We start from the raw sequence: 15079 nt of genomic DNA, 5'->3' as shown, positions 1-15079 counted from the left end.
ACAAGACCAACAGTTCAGTTTTTTGTGATAATCAGAAATCTAGTAAAATCAAGTGGACTCTCAAAACAACATTTCCTCACGTTTAACAACTCCATCATCAAACAATTTCTGCAGGACTAACCCAATCTACAGCAGGAACCGGGAATTCCCAAATGAGGCAAACTAAAGATGAGCAGTGTTAAGCAAACCCATTGAGATACACAACACACAACACAACGCATAAGAAAGAACACAACTTTTTTTTTGCTCCAAGTCCCATAAGAACAAAAAAAATCAAAGCTTTCCTCATACAAAGTATCAAATCGAACAAAAGAAAAAAACTTTTTCATAAACCTATACAGCTCACATCACCTATGACTTTCAAAACTTATACAAGAAACATCACCTACACAGTTCACCGTGAGCCTTCTTGCAATTGCATAATGACATACATCAAATCTGACCAAAAACATCGTCTGATAACTGGAAGAAAACATAAGGAACATGGAAAAGTTTATTATTTATTTGTGATGTTTCTTTTTCCAATTGTCAATCACAGCAAGAGCGAGGTTTTTTTGTCTCTGGTCATATATCAAGCCAGTAAATGATGTTGTCTGGTTAGATGCTCGAGTCGTGGCGGCAGTTTCAGCGTTTTCTTCTTGCAAACAGTTTCACGCTTGTCATATAGGATGGTGTAGTTGGAGCTACTGATGTTTCTGAAGTAACATTGGTCACTTCCAACATATTTATACACTTGTTGTGTGCTTCCGTATCCATTGACCACTGAGTTATTCTTCACCACCATAACCCCTTGCCCATCTTGCTTGTTTTCGAGCTTGCTCTTGAATGTTCTCATCAACCCTTTGTCGCTCTCTGATCTCTCCTCGTTGAATCCCATCGTGACATTCGAAATCTGCGAAGATGTGTCATTCTGCTGCTCCACAGAGTCAGAGTAGAGGTAAAAAGGAAACCTCTTGATGGATTTCGCGCAGTAGACCTCTCTCGAGTCTCTCTTGGCGTGAATACGATCATCGGCTTGGATCAACTGGTCTATGATCTGCAAGCCCCCATCTTTACCTAAAACCATCGTGTTTTCATAGGTGAATTCTTGATTGGCATTGGTTATAATGTCCCCATGAGAGGATTTAACCAGCCCGATCGAAGTTATCGACCTCTTTGCTTTCGTCGTGAAGTTCCCATTCAAGCCTTTAAAGTCTGAGACAGAGCTAAGCTTCAAAGAGCTTTTACTGAACTCCAACACCTTCCCTTCCACTATCTCCCTCTCCTGATCCAACCAAAGATGCAAATTCGCGTCGATATACCAAACATTCAAAGCGTTTGTCACACTAAACCCGACCTTATGAGTCTTCCCATCCAACAAACTTCCCAAGAACGGCGTGATCTCAACATCATAACTCGGCAAATCAAAAGAGCCAATAGCAGTAATCGGTCTCCATAGCAAAGGATTAATCCCACCAGTGAAAACAACAGGGAAAGGCCAAACAGCACCAGCGATATCACCGTCGAGACTAACCACAACTTCTCTAAAAGGTCCATTACCAGCAACACTGAGATTATTAGCAGTAACGTAGTCATTAGGAAGATTACCATACCAAAACTCATCATTCTCATGGAAAGAAACATAAACCTCAAGAACAGCTCTATACACATTCCTAGGGATCTCAAACTCCTTATACTTAGAATCACTCGAATTCACGATTTCAAACCACAACCCATCGTTTAACGGAAGGTTTCTAGAAACAGGCAAGATCATATCAGCTTGAGGAGAGCTGTAACCAGAATCTTCAAGATTCTTTTCGAGTTGATAGAAATGGAAAGTGACATCGACATGGTAAACACCAGTATAGGTCTTATCTATAAGATTACCGAGATACACAGCGAGGATCTGAGTCTCGTTCTTGACGAGGATAGAGTGATACTTGGTTACATCTTTCTCAACTGACCAAACGATTCCGTTTGGTCTAGGCTCGGCGGTGCAGCTACGGAGAATCTCAACGCCGTCAAGCCAAACTCCGAAGATACGATCGAACTGTCTTCCTTTGCTGGTGGATTTGAATTCGAGGACGATTTTGGAGAATTCTCGAGACGACGAGCAGTGGGAGGGAAGCGTGTAATTAGCGAGAACCGGTGGTTTAGCGTAGGTGTAGCCAAAGTCATGGTGGAGAATATGATACGAGCATGACGGTGGTGGTTGAGATGTCGGAAGATTTGGTACGGGAGGTTTTTGAACCTCGAAGTAACGAGTACGGGATTTGGTGACGTTTTGAGGAAGAGCAGAGAAGAAGAGAGGAGGTTTGAAACGTGATCTGGTTACGTGGAGATCGGCGGCGACGGCGGAGAGAGTGGCGGCGAAGAAGACGGTGAAGAAGATGAGTGGAGAAGTCATGACCATTTTTTTTTGGTCTCTGTCTGGTAATCAAACTGATTTTAAAGAAGGAAAGCTTAATCCTAAATGATTAAACTAATCTTGGGATGCTTCCAAGAAAACAGTATTAGTAATTCTTAATAAATTAACTTGGATTTGATTATTTCTTGGGACCATGACTAAAACGTTCCTTGCTATTTTATACTATTACGCATCCAGATAAATAAAAAAATTTAATTGTGGATTAAATTAAAGAATAACACTACTGTATTTGTTGAATCTTTGAAGTAAAGTTACAAATCATAAGATCACACCCAACCAACTATCACAAGCAAGTAAAAAAAAAAAAAAAAATGAGCACTGATTACATATTAAGAATCAACTGCGAAGTTTTTGTTTCTTGCTTAGAAAACATTTCAATTAGAGACTTTGGCTTAGCTATGGACAAAAGTTTAGAGAAACTGTTGTGGAATTGAAAGAAAGTTCAGTTTAGAAGTAATTTTTAAGAGAGAGATCGGTTGAGCATAGAGACTTGGCCAGAATCTCCATTGAGTAAGAAGACTTCGAGAGGAATGTAAGGAGAAGATGATGAATTTGATCCGAACCTGTACGCAGGCTGCAACAGTTTGCTACCTTTTGCACATTGAATTGTTAGAAGACGCGGTCCCGTTCTCATCTGCCACACCTGGATACAATTCGCGAATCAGTCACACATATAATCAATCATAAACAACGATAGAGTTATTGTCTTATTCAGAGAAGACATTGTTACCTCGATGATGCCTTTCCGTGGCGCGTGAATGGCTAAGCATAGACAGTAATCACTTTTTACCGGTTCTGTGTGAATTACTCCTTTTCCTTTGTCTTTTTTGGCTAACATCTCCATGAACACACAGCTTGCGTCACGATAACCCTGACAAATAAAGTTGTTGAGTCAGATGTGGCATTAGACTGTTTTCACATTGGTTCTTGCTTCACTGTCTTCGATTATAAAAACAGAGAGGAGATCGAAGGGAAAAAGTATTAAGGATGTTAAAACAAACCTTCCAAAGCCGGACAACTACGAGAGCTTGAGTGTCTAGCAGAAGTATACGACCAAGAGAATCTGTTATCGCAGCTAATGTCCCACTCGGGGATAACGTGAGCTTCTCGCCTTTCCTTGGGTAGTCCTTTATACATGTCAAGGATGATGCTGCAGCAACATTTTGACAAGGTTAAGCCACAGAGTGATATATTGTGAAGTGATCAGAGGGTATGAAAATGTACCGCGAGCAAATGACTGAGTCTTGGCTTCTGGCTTTCGCTTTGGTGATTGATCATTACTTCTCCAAATCAGTTTAGAAAAAGAAGCTATGGTTGAAGCAGCTGCAGGCACAACTTTTGAAAGAATCGCTCCGACAAGTGATCTACCTCTGTCTTCTGAGAGCCTTCAAAAGAAAGTGATCACAAAAAGTATTCTTCAATGAACAGAAGAACATCATGAAAGTAAAATATGAAAAACAATTATCAAAGATATTACAAACCTGTAAGCCGAGATTACAGCATCCTCTCCAATGGTCACTGCACAATAATAACGTTGACTTGACTGTCAAAGAATAAAATTAGCCAGATTTATAAACCGGAACAAACTCCAAAAAGGTCTCTCTATTCTTTTGCTTTCTACACACAAAAAAAACTGCAGAGAAGTCTCTTATTTTCCTAGTTTGACACAATGAAATAAATAGACATAAGTAGTCACCTGAAGTTCTAGTAATGGAGGAGGCATTACGCCAGTGACAGTAGCATCAACACACACACCATTCTTGTTGACATTCCATATCTGATAGGGTAGTCGTTGGGACAAACTACCAGTATCTTCTACATCTCCCTTTCTATTCTTTTGGTCCCAAAAATTAGAATTTTTCTCTTGAAACCATTTCTGAAGCATACTCTACAATAACTCAGACAAAAAATAAACAAATCTCAGAACTTAGCAAAACATAACCTCAAAAAGTTCTACTTTGTCAAAAGAAATTACAACAATACCTGAATGTGGGAGCCATCAAAACGGGCAATGATACCAGGCATTACAAAGCAGATCTCCTCAGTGGATGTCTCTTGTATCAAATCTTTCTTAGTTCCTCGTACTCTTATTTTCAAGATACGGCTTGGATGTACCATCTGTAAACACAGACAAGAAGTAAGTAATTCATCTATAAGATCTCTTTACTGTAAACTAAAGTAACCCAACAACAGAACTGCCACAATGTTCAGAGACATCATTGTTCATAAAACCAATGTTTCCGCACTTAAAGCAAACATCAAGTTCGAAAATTTAACCTGCTTATGAATGAGATCACCGGCAACAGAGTAAACCAGGAGATACCCACAAGAAGTCCCTGCAACGACGACTCTGACGTCATCAAACACTAACCACTCAATCGCCGTAATCGACTCGGCCTCAATCGGAGACAGATCGGGTCTGATCTTGACACGAGGCGCATCAGGATCACCCCAATTCACAATCAAGATGAGAATTCGATTGGCTAGGGCTAAAGAGTGAGAATCGAGTGCACATAAAAGATTCGGATTGTTCACTAGCCACCCTTCTTTACCCGCACCTAGCTCGCTAAGTTCCTCACACGCGATGCAGCCTAGTTCCGTCAGGTGGATCCTCTTCGCCATCACAAATCTTCTGAACCAAACCAAAAAACAAAAAAGATCAGATTTTTAATTTTCTTTTTTAGTTCCTAATGGCTCGTTGAGACACAGAAGCAAAACGTCGTCGTAATCGTATCTATAGGCTTATATTATTACCGTCTCTAATCATCTCTAAGCTCACTTCGAGAGAAGCAATGCTGAGTCAAGATTTATCCTTTTCTAAAACCCTGAACCCTAGCTTCTCCTTCCGTAAACCTCCACCCAATTGCGGCGTACGAAGGGTCGTTTCGGTTTTACCGGTTATTACCGAGAGGAACTATGCGTTCAGGGTCAAAAGCTTCGAGCTTTTGCTCAGAAATGATGGTGGATTTAGGCGAGATGTGCGTGCTTTGGCGGGGAGGAGCAAGAAGAAGCTTGGAGGAGGTTCGTCTGGTGGGAGGATAGAAGGAGATGCAGATATGAGGAAGCAGGTGAAGAGGAACGCTCGTGATAAGTCTAAGAAGCTAGCGGAATCGTTGTTTTACAGGTTGTATAATAACCCTGACAAGAGTCGAAGCAACATTCTCAGTAGCCACCCGGATAAGTTCACGGAAGAGGAGCTTGAGATGATTGGGCTTGGTTACGATAGGATGGTTCGGTTTATGGATAAGGATGACCCTAGATTGCGTCATCCTTATGATTGGTTCAAGTATGGGGAGTTTGGACCTTACTCGTGGCGTGGTGTTGTGGTTGGTGATCCTGTTCGTGGTACTATCTCTGATGAGTGTGTTACTATGATTGGTGAAGTGGAGAATCATGAAGAGTTTGAGAAGATTGAGCAGCATGACATGAATTTAGATTTTCAGAAGAGGGTTAAGGAGTTGGATTCGAATCTTGGTTTGAAGTATTTTTGGGTTTTTGTTAGGCATCCGAAATGGAGACTCAGTGAGCTGCCCTGGGAGCAATGGACGTTGGTTAGCGAAGTGGTTGTAGAAGCGGATAAGAAGCAGAGGCTGGACAAGTGGAATTTGATGGGGAGATTGGGGAACAAGTCTAGGTCTTTGATATGTCAATGTGCGGCTTGGTTTAGACCTGATATTGTGTATGTGAAGAAGCCTGTGTTTCAGTGCAGGTTTGAGCCTCAAGAAGATTTCTTTAACTCGCTCATCCCTTATCTAAACCCGGTAACGGAATCTGGATTCGTGTGTGAAGTGGAGGATGATGAAGGTAGAGTTGAGTTCAGTACTTATTACGGAGGGTTGTGTAAGATGCTGAAGGTGAGACAGACAGCTTTTGTGGATGATGTGGTAAATGCGTATGAGAAGTCGAGTGATGAAAAGAAGTCCAAAGTGTTGAAGTTCTTGCTTGGAAACCACCCGAACGAGTTGTTGCATCCGTATACAAAAGAGTGGAAAGCAAAGTTGGAAGAGATGGAGCTAGGGTGTGATGCTCCAGATGAAAATGAGGATGAGATGAACATTAGTGGAAACTCAAAGAAGGCTGAATTCTCAGAGTGGATTGAAGATGAAGCTGACAATGACGATGATGATGAGGTGGAGGAAGAGAATGATGATGATAACATGGTTGTGGATGTGGAGGGAAGCGAGGAAGAAGACAGTTTAGAAGGTGAAACAGAGGAGACGGATCCGGAAGAGGATGAAAGGTACTGGGAAGAGCAATTCAACAAAGCTACGAGCAACGCAGAGAGGATGGAGAAGCTTGCGGAGATGAGTATGGTGGTATCAGATAAGTTTTATCAGAAGCAGTTAAAGGCAATGGAGGAAAGAGAAAAGAGTGAGATTGAAGGAGATGAGTTGGAAATGAGAGGTAAGAAGGCAAAAGTGAAACCAGAAGAATGGAAGACAGTAGGATATGGAAGGTGGATGAAGAAGATAAAGAAGAGTAGGATCCCACCTGAGCTATTTCTCCGTGCTGCTGTTAGGCCCTTTGTTTACAGAAACCTTGTCAAAGAGATTGTTCTGACAAGACACGCCATTTTGGAAGGAGAGATTGGTCAAAAGGAGTGATTTCAGAACCAAGTCTATTTTGATTAAAGAATGAAAAAGAGTGAGTATTTGATGTATGTTATTAGCATCAGAAGAGATTTAAAACTCCCCCCAACCTCGTCTATGTAAATGAGTCGGTAATTTGAAACCTTTTTTGTTATCAATGATTTCTTATGCTTCTTCTGCAACCCTGCTGTTCAAATGTGTTTTTTTACCTGGTTCAGTAAGCTCTAGTTGATGCTTAAATGGCAATTATATACAAAAGAGTTTAAAACACATGCTGATAGTTTGATCACAAAAAGCATACTGAATAACAGATAAATTTGATTACAAATAGCATAATGAATTACTGATAGTTTTGATCACAAAAAGCATAAAGAATTACTGATAGTTTTGATCACGAAAAGCATACTAAATTACTGATAGTTTGATCACAAAAAGCAAAAGAAGTTGCAAGAAGACTGATACAGCTAAGTCCCTGCTTATGTACTTGAAGAGATAAAGTACTCCTCCGGGGTGTAAAACTTTAGTCCATTTGCCTGCAAACCAAAGAGAGTAGTTATATTGGGTGAATTAAATTATTAAAAGATAAGGTACGGGTATTGTCTGAGATGTCTGATGTTTGTAACAAATACCTGCGCAAATTTGATGTCAGCGTCGCTGTGATCCATTTTTCTTCCGGCTGCATCCCCAACGTAGAAGGATCTGATGAGCACAGCACGGAAGTCAGTATCAACTAAACTTAGTGCGAGTAAAAACACAAACGGATAGAGTTCAATCAGGAAGGCTGGTGAACAAATGAGTGTAATCTTCCAGCTTTTCTAGAAATTTCAGGTAAATCCAAGTTTTTTGCCCAAAATAAAAACAGAGCAAGTTGGGAGAAAACTAACTTATCCATATCAATTGCAATTCCAGAGTTAAAATGCTTCTTCATAAGTTGCCACATTCCAGCCTTAGGTTTGCGGTAAAGGTCATCTTTACCGGCAGAGCTTGAGAACCCGCAGGCTATAAACACCTGTTTGCAGAACAAACCCATTATAATCTTCACAGTATCAGCAACATGTTACGTCAACTGGCACTTTAGAAAGTTTTGGGTGTTAGCTAATAATAACATGCAAGACATCATAACTATTTTCTCAGTTCTTTTATCGATACACAGAACAAACCATTAGAACCATATGAATTAACTTCAAATTAGTGATTTTGAATGCATCACAGTTCCTTTCAGTTACTCATAAATAATAGCTACGTTAGTTAAAGCAGTGTTCTTCGGTAGATACAATGATGTTTAAGAAAACTAAGTGCACTTAACCTGAATGGGAACCTCCACGCGCTTGATAAAACTGTTGAGACGTCCGATCTTCGAATCTACAGCAGCTTGCCTTTTGTTCTTCCATCGATCAATGTTGGATTCATTTGTGAAAATGACCTGTAGAACAATCAAACTCAGCTACTCTATATATAAAGAAAAAACATCGAGTAACATAGACTTAGATGGAATTCTATCTCAATAAGATACCAGCTTATAGCCTTGATTGTACAGACTTTGCAGTTTCTCAGGAATGGAGGGGTACATAAGAGACCATGCATGTGCCCCTGTACTGTAAAAGAAGGAAATATAAAACATTATGGCACATTCCATTGATTCTTATTTTCCATAAAAGATAAGGTTCATGCAACAATAACACCATTAGATTATTAAGATAACAATAAGGATAAACAAAAAGTGTAGCGTCCAATTTTACTAGCTTTGTCGGCTTGCTTTTCTGTAAAAATGTAATCACTTGAGATAGCCAGCCTATAGCTATAGGTCTAGAAATCAAAAACGGCCTAAGTTGGAAACAGAGAAAACAGCAAAATTCTGGATGAGCTTCTTACATTTTCACAGATGTTTTTGCAAGGCATCCATCAAAGTCAAATGCAGCTATTTTCTCTGAATCTTTAAGACCATCATCCTGTTAAAATGTCACAAAAGGAATATACCATTAGGTCATAAAACTACATTACCGTATACTCAAGAAGTGAAGTCATATCTGAAGAAGATATCTCACCCGCTCAAGGAATATAACTGTCTCGAAAGCTTTCCATTTTGGTAATAGATTGGCATCCTAGGAAACAAGTAGATTAGCAGCCAGAAAGATAAAAGAACTGGAAAAAGAATAAAAATGCCAGAGCTACAAACTCCCAAGAAGAACATTTTAACACGGGAGTAGATGGCTTTAACCTAATTGACATTATAAGCGCCTACCCTGTACTTATCCTTCACATCAGAAGCTGAAAGAGAGATTTCTGCTTCAACCTCGACCTGAGAAGTTGACTCACTAATGTTCACCTGCATAACACAATATTCCAAAATCATTAAGGAGAATTTCTACAAAATAAAGAGAGTGGCTACCATTAGCAGGTATTCAGTACATATCATTGCTTGTATACCTTATGTTTTCTAGACGTGTGTTGGTTTGCTTTAGTTTGCGAGTCATCTTCATCCACCATTTTGACAACCTTCATAAGAAATAATACATTACAGGCCAAGGAATGTTCCAGTCTAACAAAATTATATTAAAAGATGTGATTGACGTTATCTATTAACCTCAGAATGTTTTCTTTTGTTTGTCTCCTCAGTTAGCCTAGTATTATCAGATTCGTCATTATCTTCATCCATCTTCTGCAATCCCACCACGAAATGAAGTAAGAAGTTAGTTTAGCGAAGCTTACAATGTTAAAATTCTCTACATTTTCTGAACCCGACTACAATAAATACTTTCTGGTTAAGACATGAAAACACTTTTAAACAGAATGCTTCCTTCAAAGGAAAAAGAATATTACGAAAAAGGGTTTTGCTAGTACATCTACCAAAGTCTTCTTCCCGCATTGTTTGACCAATTCCTTTAATGCATCCTGATCACCACTCTGTTTATATTTACAAATAAAACAAATATAAAGATGTGTCAGCATAAACAAGGATATGTACATGTTTGGGTGTTAAATCAGCATGACACTGACGGCGATGTCATGCCAAAATGGCAATACTATTAAAATATGCCAATATCTATATTCCAATCTGTTTCGTTTTACGATCCTGTTACCAGATGATAAATGCAATCATCCAGAAGCACTATCTCCTGAACTAGAAATTCCTAATCGTTAAATACAGACTAACCTGCAGTTCTGAAAATCCACCAATGTCTTCTACAGAACAAATTGGATCCGAGTCGACAGGAAAACAACCCAAGTGATGCCACTGTGTCATATCAAAGCCCCGGAAGTTTCTGGTCACTAGCCCTAACCTCAGTTCCTTTGCAGCGATAGTCTGAGAGCACTTCTTGCACTTTGATCTGCTTGATTTTGCATACTCAGCAATAACTTTTGAAGAATCAGGAGACCCTGTCGTCTCCTTAATCTTCTCACCACTTATTACATCTGATGCAGGCTTTTTAATCTCTTCATCCTCATCATGCTGCTTTATTTTAACCGATACAAGCAGTAACGAAAAGTGCTTCAGTCAACTACATCGAGATGAGCAAATGAGACTATAGAAGGCTTTCCTCTCGAAAAAGAAGATTGTTGTTTCTAGAACTTACTTCTTTTGCAGGCTCGCCACATTGTTCCACCAATTTTGCAACCGGAGAATGTTTTCCTTTCTTTGTCTCCTCCGTTAACTCATTATCAGCTACAGATTCTGCATTATCTTCATCCATCTTCGGTAATTCCTGCCAGAAAATGAAGTAAGAAGTTAGTTTGGAGAAGCCTGAAATAATACCACCCATTTTCCGGTTAAGACATGGATCTTTAGCGTTATTCTCCTTAAACCTCTTCGGCCCAATTTTAACCGTCACCTTCTTCTCATCTTAACCAACACAAACAAACAGTTAAGAAAGAAAGAGCACTTCAAATCTAACACATCTACTAGATAGATAAATCAAAATGACACTAAAGAACAACGTCACTTCCAAAATCCTTACTTTTTTAGCAGACTCTTCACCACACTGTTCCACCATCTTCATCAAAGCATCCTGATCATCTTTCTGAGACCATATAAAAAGCACAAGCATTAAACACAAACCCCTAAACCCTAAAGAGTCCAAAACACACAGTAGAATAAAAAGCAAAGGAAAACCCTAACCTCTAAAGCGGATAAACCTCATCAGCTGAAGCAATCGGCTCGGAATCAGTAGGGAAACAATCGAAATGGTGCCACCTGGTCATATCAACCCCGCCAGGTCCTTTGCTAATCAACCCTAACCTAAGCGATTTCACAGCAATCTTCTCCGAACATGACTTACAAGACGATCGATTCGACTTCGCGTACTCAGCTACGACAGGCATTTTCTTCTTCTTCGCCGCCGGTGTTCTTCTCCAAATGTGACTGTGGTTGTAGAGATAGTAGTACTGTGGTGGTCGTTGTCGGAAATAGAGAGTGGAACGATTGATTATAAGAAGAGGGGAGAAACGAAGAGACGCGAATTTAGTAATCATAAAGCCATGAGTGAGTGGGGATTTCGAGAGAAAAGGGCGATTTTAGGGTTCTTTTCGCGTTCCCGCCAATCTGGAAAGTCGAAAGTAGAAACTTTAGAAGATGTATGTCGGTAAATTGATGTCGGTCAAAGGGGTATAAATGTAAATTACTATATGTTTCTCGGGCCAGACCTCAGTGTCTCCTCTTACTATTGGGTTTTGATTTTGGGCTTTTTGGGGCTTTTAAAGGCCTCCATAACTTACCCTTTTTTTAATAGTTTCTTCCAATTAGGTTATCTAGGCATTTGATTTATTATTGATATATGGAAATAAACATTTATATGAAGATAAAAAAAAAATCCTCTGCCACATCTTTAACCATCAAAACCATATGACAGTTTTTTTATGTTTCTTCTCAGTTTTTTTTTCTGCTAGTCTGTTGTTTACTTAAGCATTATATGAAAGAATAAAGTCTTAGATTTACTTTTTTTTTTTATCATTTTCATTGTGTAGCAGTCTCACAAGTTTATAAGTTCGATATTTCAGAAAATTACTAGAAAAGCTGCTTTTGTATTGCCTGCTTCATGAATAATGAAAGAAGAAAGACAGGAAAAATATCACACGAAGTATTTATAAAATTCCGAGAAGGAGATGGCAGCTGCACTGAGATGAAAATTGTCATGTAATCATTGTCTATTTTGTCTTCGACTAAAAATAAGACTCTTTCTTTTAGGAAGAATCTTTAAAACTAAACCAAACAAAATGTTTGGAATCGACGCCGTGATAGGAGGACGCGTACCACACCAAGTGTCTTCATGCATGTCTTCAAGAGACATGACCATGCCACGTTCACTTCATGTCTTCTTTTTTTTTGGTATCTGACTTTCTATTTTTTTTTTGTTTATCCACTTGGTCTACAGAAGAAATCAACAATTACCCATGTCCCCGATTCTCTGTCTTTATTGTCTTTTTCTTTTTAGCAAAGCAACAAATGCCCCATTCAGGTCAGATTATGATCTCATAAAAAAAGTTCTAACGCTTAGAGAAATCCAACTGAAAAAGATAATCTAACACGCACGCCCATAAGTTGATCTTTACGCAACCGGACAGCCATAACACAGGATTTTTATATATATTTCATAACCATGTAAAAAACCAAACAAACTCTCACGTACTGTTTGAGTGGATAACCAAAAAAACATGGTAAAAACATAGTATAATCTAATATTAATATCCAAAAGAACCTGAATCTTTTTCTCAATTCATATAACCTTTTAAACCGTTTTAATTATTAGCTTCAAACGTTGGAACTTTGACGACGGTCGTGGCTAGTCCCCCAACCAGCAACGCCCGTACGAAGCTCAGCCGCAGCGATTAGAAACTCCGCTTGTTGGAGCGGACTAAGCAGTTCCACCACACGTGTGATCGTTCTCAGCCGTAGATCATCGGTTCGATGGACGATTCCTGCTAGACGTCGGATCCTCTGTTCGGGGTTGGACGATGTTCCCATGACGAGTTCGCTCGCATCGTCTTGCCACTCCGATAACTCTTCCGTTATAGCGTTCTCTTCCTTCACCGTCTCACATTGTAGCTCACTAACCGTCCTGCCTTTGACAAATTTAATCCTAATATTAAGTTTTAAATAATCAAAATGTATTTAGTTAGTCCATATGCGCATACACATTTACCAAAAAATAAAAACTAGATAACAAAGTAAGATAAATGAGTCTTTTTTTGGAAAAACTGTTTCAACTACCAAAATAATCAAATATTTATCATCTATAATCAAAATGTGTTTGTTAATCTCTCAAACCCATCAAAATGTTTTTAGCATTTTTTAATATAGAAAAATAAACATCTTATGTTCAAAATGAACTCTTTGATATATCTACCTGTATGTGTGAACATGTATTAGTTTTGGACTTTTTGGTAAACAGTCTATATAACACGAGAATTACAATAACACTCGAATCATATCGCAACTTTAGGACATAAATTAGATACATAGGGAGTATATTAGAGAGTATGCATGAGTTGTGATTAGTAAAAAAGTAGCTAATTAATTAGAGTTTCGTGTATAACCTGAACTGAGAAGGAGAGAGATCGCTCAGATCACCGGTACGAAAGCCACGAAGTATATCAACAATACGAGACTCGAACAAAATACTGGATTCAGTATAAACCAAATGGAACAAGGTGGTTGGGCGCCAACCACCGACCCAATGGAGCGACCGTTCAAGAGCCGAAGACCAAGGAGCAGCCATAACTCCAACCACGTCTTTCTCCGTTGTCGCCCACTTCGCCCTGTGGTACTCTCTAAAGTGTTCCATCACTCTCTCCACCGCTTCCCTAAGCCGTTCCTCGTCACCGGTAACAGAGTTCCGGTGGTGGTTTTGAGCTGAACGGAGGTGGTTGAGGTGGTGTTGTAGCTGCTCGATCCATGACTGTTGGAATTTCTTGAAGCTCGCTATCGCTGTCTCTTGGCTCATTTTTATCTGGGTCCTCCGTAGTGTTTGGGATGGTCGAACAAATGTATATATTGTATATACTATGCTTTTATATTATTATCTTTTGTCACCGACTTTGTGATTGTATCTCAACAACGTTTCCCTTTGATTTTTTTCAGAAAAAAAAAGAATTCTCCTAAAATTTTAGAGATGCATATAAATAATTGTCCGGTCAAAGATAAAGTAATGTTTTATCGCTTTGTAGAATTAATGTTTCAATCTCTTTTCTTTTTTATGCCAAAATTTTGTAAAACTGTTTCAGTTGACAAGAGTGTAACATTTGCCGCTTCGTAATAAGAATGCAGGTGTAAATGCGAAAATCTAATTGGTTTGGTCTCAAATTTTTGTAAACTTATGCCTGAACGGCTGAACCCATCAATTCCCAAAGATAGAAACACCCAAACAGTGTTCTAAACAATCATCAAACATTGTTCTAAAATCTAATAGGACAAGTTCAGAACTTTGAGTATATCAATTGGTAAAGCAGTATGAATCTAACCGGGTTGGTTCGAGAATCAAAGACAAAACCGAGTCAATTCCCACCGAACCTTGGATATATGTTCATATGACTGTTATTGGGCCCAAAAGATCTAATCCCATATAGAATGGACCCATCAGAGTAATTATCTGATATATTTGGTCGGTCGTCAAAATAAAATAAACAAATCAGAGAGATTGGTCTCAAAAAGTCAAATTTCAAGAAAATAAGAAAAAAAAAACTTAATTGGGCTGTTTGATTCTAATTGATAAAGTATGTAGAAGAGTTTACCAAAATCATCAAAATTGAATATAAATAAAAAATTTTAAAGGATTGACATAGAGTATTCTATAGTTTTGTTGATTAATTTTCTAAAATCTCCAAACAATCTTTGTATTTTTGTGATATTTTTTATGACTTTATTTTGTGAAGTGTATAAAATCATGAATCAATAAGACAATAATTGAATTTATTAACAATTCTATATTCTTTTGTTTTAATTGAATAACATAAAACTTTTAATAACTTTATAAAAGTATGGATCCAATAACTTAAATTTGTTAAGATTTTAAATGATTTTTTTACAAATCACAAACTAATAACACTAAATTTTATCAGGGTTTAACAAAATCTTAATCTAATAACAACA

General features: G+C 38.5%; 4 protein-coding genes and 1 pseudogene across 7 annotated transcripts; 1 reads left to right on the top strand and 4 right to left on the bottom strand.

The window, feature by feature from the left end:
• Positions 1–302: 302 nt before the first annotated feature.
• Positions 303–2586, bottom strand: LOC104765310 (peptide-N4-(N-acetyl-beta-glucosaminyl)asparagine amidase A). The gene has a single exon (XM_010489004.2). The coding sequence runs from the start codon at positions 2390–2392 to the stop codon at positions 572–574; it is 1821 nt and encodes a 606-aa protein (XP_010487306.2). The 5' UTR covers positions 2393–2586; the 3' UTR covers positions 303–571.
• A 3-nt stretch (positions 2587–2589) lies between these two features.
• Positions 2590–5093, bottom strand: LOC104765306 (uncharacterized). 2 transcript variants are annotated; one of them, XR_015590838.1, is made up of 8 exons: positions 4685–5029; positions 4391–4525; positions 4104–4295; positions 3889–4040; positions 3632–3792; positions 3409–3557; positions 3138–3278; positions 2590–3050 (listed from the first exon to the last, which is right to left on the bottom strand). XR_015590838.1 is itself a non-coding variant. In XM_010489003.3 (8 exons), the coding sequence occupies exons 1-8, from the start codon at positions 5027–5029 to the stop codon at positions 2868–2870; spliced, it is 1368 nt and encodes a 455-aa protein (XP_010487305.2). In that variant the 5' UTR covers positions 5030–5093; the 3' UTR covers positions 2590–2867. The 2 variants fall into 2 exon arrangements, 1 of the variants encoding a protein (XP_010487305.2); XM_010489003.3 differs by having other exon boundaries at positions 3889–3950; positions 4685–5093.
• Positions 5094–5199: 106 nt separating this feature from the next.
• On the top strand, positions 5200–7178 carry LOC104765309 (uncharacterized). Its single transcript, XM_087501388.1, has one exon. It carries the CDS (start codon positions 5200–5202, stop codon positions 7009–7011), a length of 1812 nt encoding a protein of 603 aa, XP_087357514.1. The 3' UTR covers positions 7012–7178.
• A 99-nt stretch (positions 7179–7277) lies between these two features.
• On the bottom strand, positions 7278–11548 carry LOC104765305 (polynucleotide 3'-phosphatase ZDP-like; annotated as a pseudogene). Its single transcript, XR_015590837.1, has 15 exons — positions 11114–11548; positions 10953–11015; positions 10572–10700; positions 10151–10447; positions 9844–9900; positions 9581–9655; positions 9424–9492; positions 9239–9322; positions 9042–9098; positions 8869–8945; positions 8510–8591; positions 8303–8419; positions 7881–8005; positions 7626–7695; positions 7278–7529 (listed from the first exon to the last, which is right to left on the bottom strand). The product of XR_015590837.1 is annotated as a polynucleotide 3'-phosphatase ZDP-like (transcript).
• A 1005-nt stretch (positions 11549–12553) lies between these two features.
• Positions 12554–14132, bottom strand: LOC104765304 (protein DELAY OF GERMINATION 1-like). 2 transcript variants are annotated; one of them, XM_010488999.3, is made up of 2 exons: positions 13528–14132; positions 12554–13070 (listed from the first exon to the last, which is right to left on the bottom strand). In XM_010488999.3, the coding sequence occupies exons 1-2, from the start codon at positions 13932–13934 to the stop codon at positions 12743–12745; spliced, it is 735 nt and encodes a 244-aa protein (XP_010487301.2). In that variant the 5' UTR covers positions 13935–14132; the 3' UTR covers positions 12554–12742. The 2 variants fall into 2 exon arrangements, with proteins under 2 accessions (XP_010487301.2, XP_010487302.2); XM_010489000.3 differs by having other exon boundaries at positions 12554–13049; positions 13528–14122.
• Between the last annotated feature and the right edge of the window lie 947 nt (positions 14133–15079).

Source organism: Camelina sativa, chromosome 19 (assembly GCF_030686135.1).
Source record: "Camelina sativa cultivar CO46 ecotype springtype chromosome 19, ASM3068613v1".
In the NCBI taxonomy this organism is placed as follows: Eukaryota; Viridiplantae; Streptophyta; class Magnoliopsida; order Brassicales; family Brassicaceae; genus Camelina; species Camelina sativa.
The sequence above is the reverse complement of the archived record's forward strand: the minus strand, read 5'-3'. Positions and strand labels throughout refer to the sequence as shown.

What these genes read in the sequence shown, in the direction of transcription:
- LOC104765309 (XM_087501388.1), top strand. Translation starts at nt 5,200, where the DNA reads ATGCTGAGTCAAGATTTATCCTTTTCTAAAACCCTGAACCCTAGCTTC.
- LOC104765306 (XM_010489003.3), bottom strand. Translation starts at nt 5,029, where the DNA reads ATGGCGAAGAGGATCCACCTGACGGAACTAGGCTGCATCGCGTGTGAG. An exon ending in GTGATCTCATTCATAAGCAG is followed by an intron (nt 4,526 to 4,684) that starts GTTAAATTTTCG and finishes CTGTGTTTACAG; the next exon opens with ATGGTACATCCAAGCCGTAT. An exon ending in TTGATGGCTCCCACATTCAG is followed by an intron (nt 4,296 to 4,390) that starts GTATTGTTGTAA and finishes GAGTTATTGTAG; the next exon opens with AGTATGCTTCAGAAATGGTT.
- LOC104765310 (XM_010489004.2), bottom strand. Translation starts at nt 2,392, where the DNA reads ATGGTCATGACTTCTCCACTCATCTTCTTCACCGTCTTCTTCGCCGCC.
- LOC104765304 (XM_010488999.3), bottom strand. Translation starts at nt 13,934, where the DNA reads ATGAGCCAAGAGACAGCGATAGCGAGCTTCAAGAAATTCCAACAGTCA. An exon ending in CTCTCTCCTTCTCAGTTCAG is followed by an intron (nt 13,071 to 13,527) that starts GTTATACACGAA and finishes ACTTAATATTAG; the next exon opens with GATTAAATTTGTCAAAGGCA.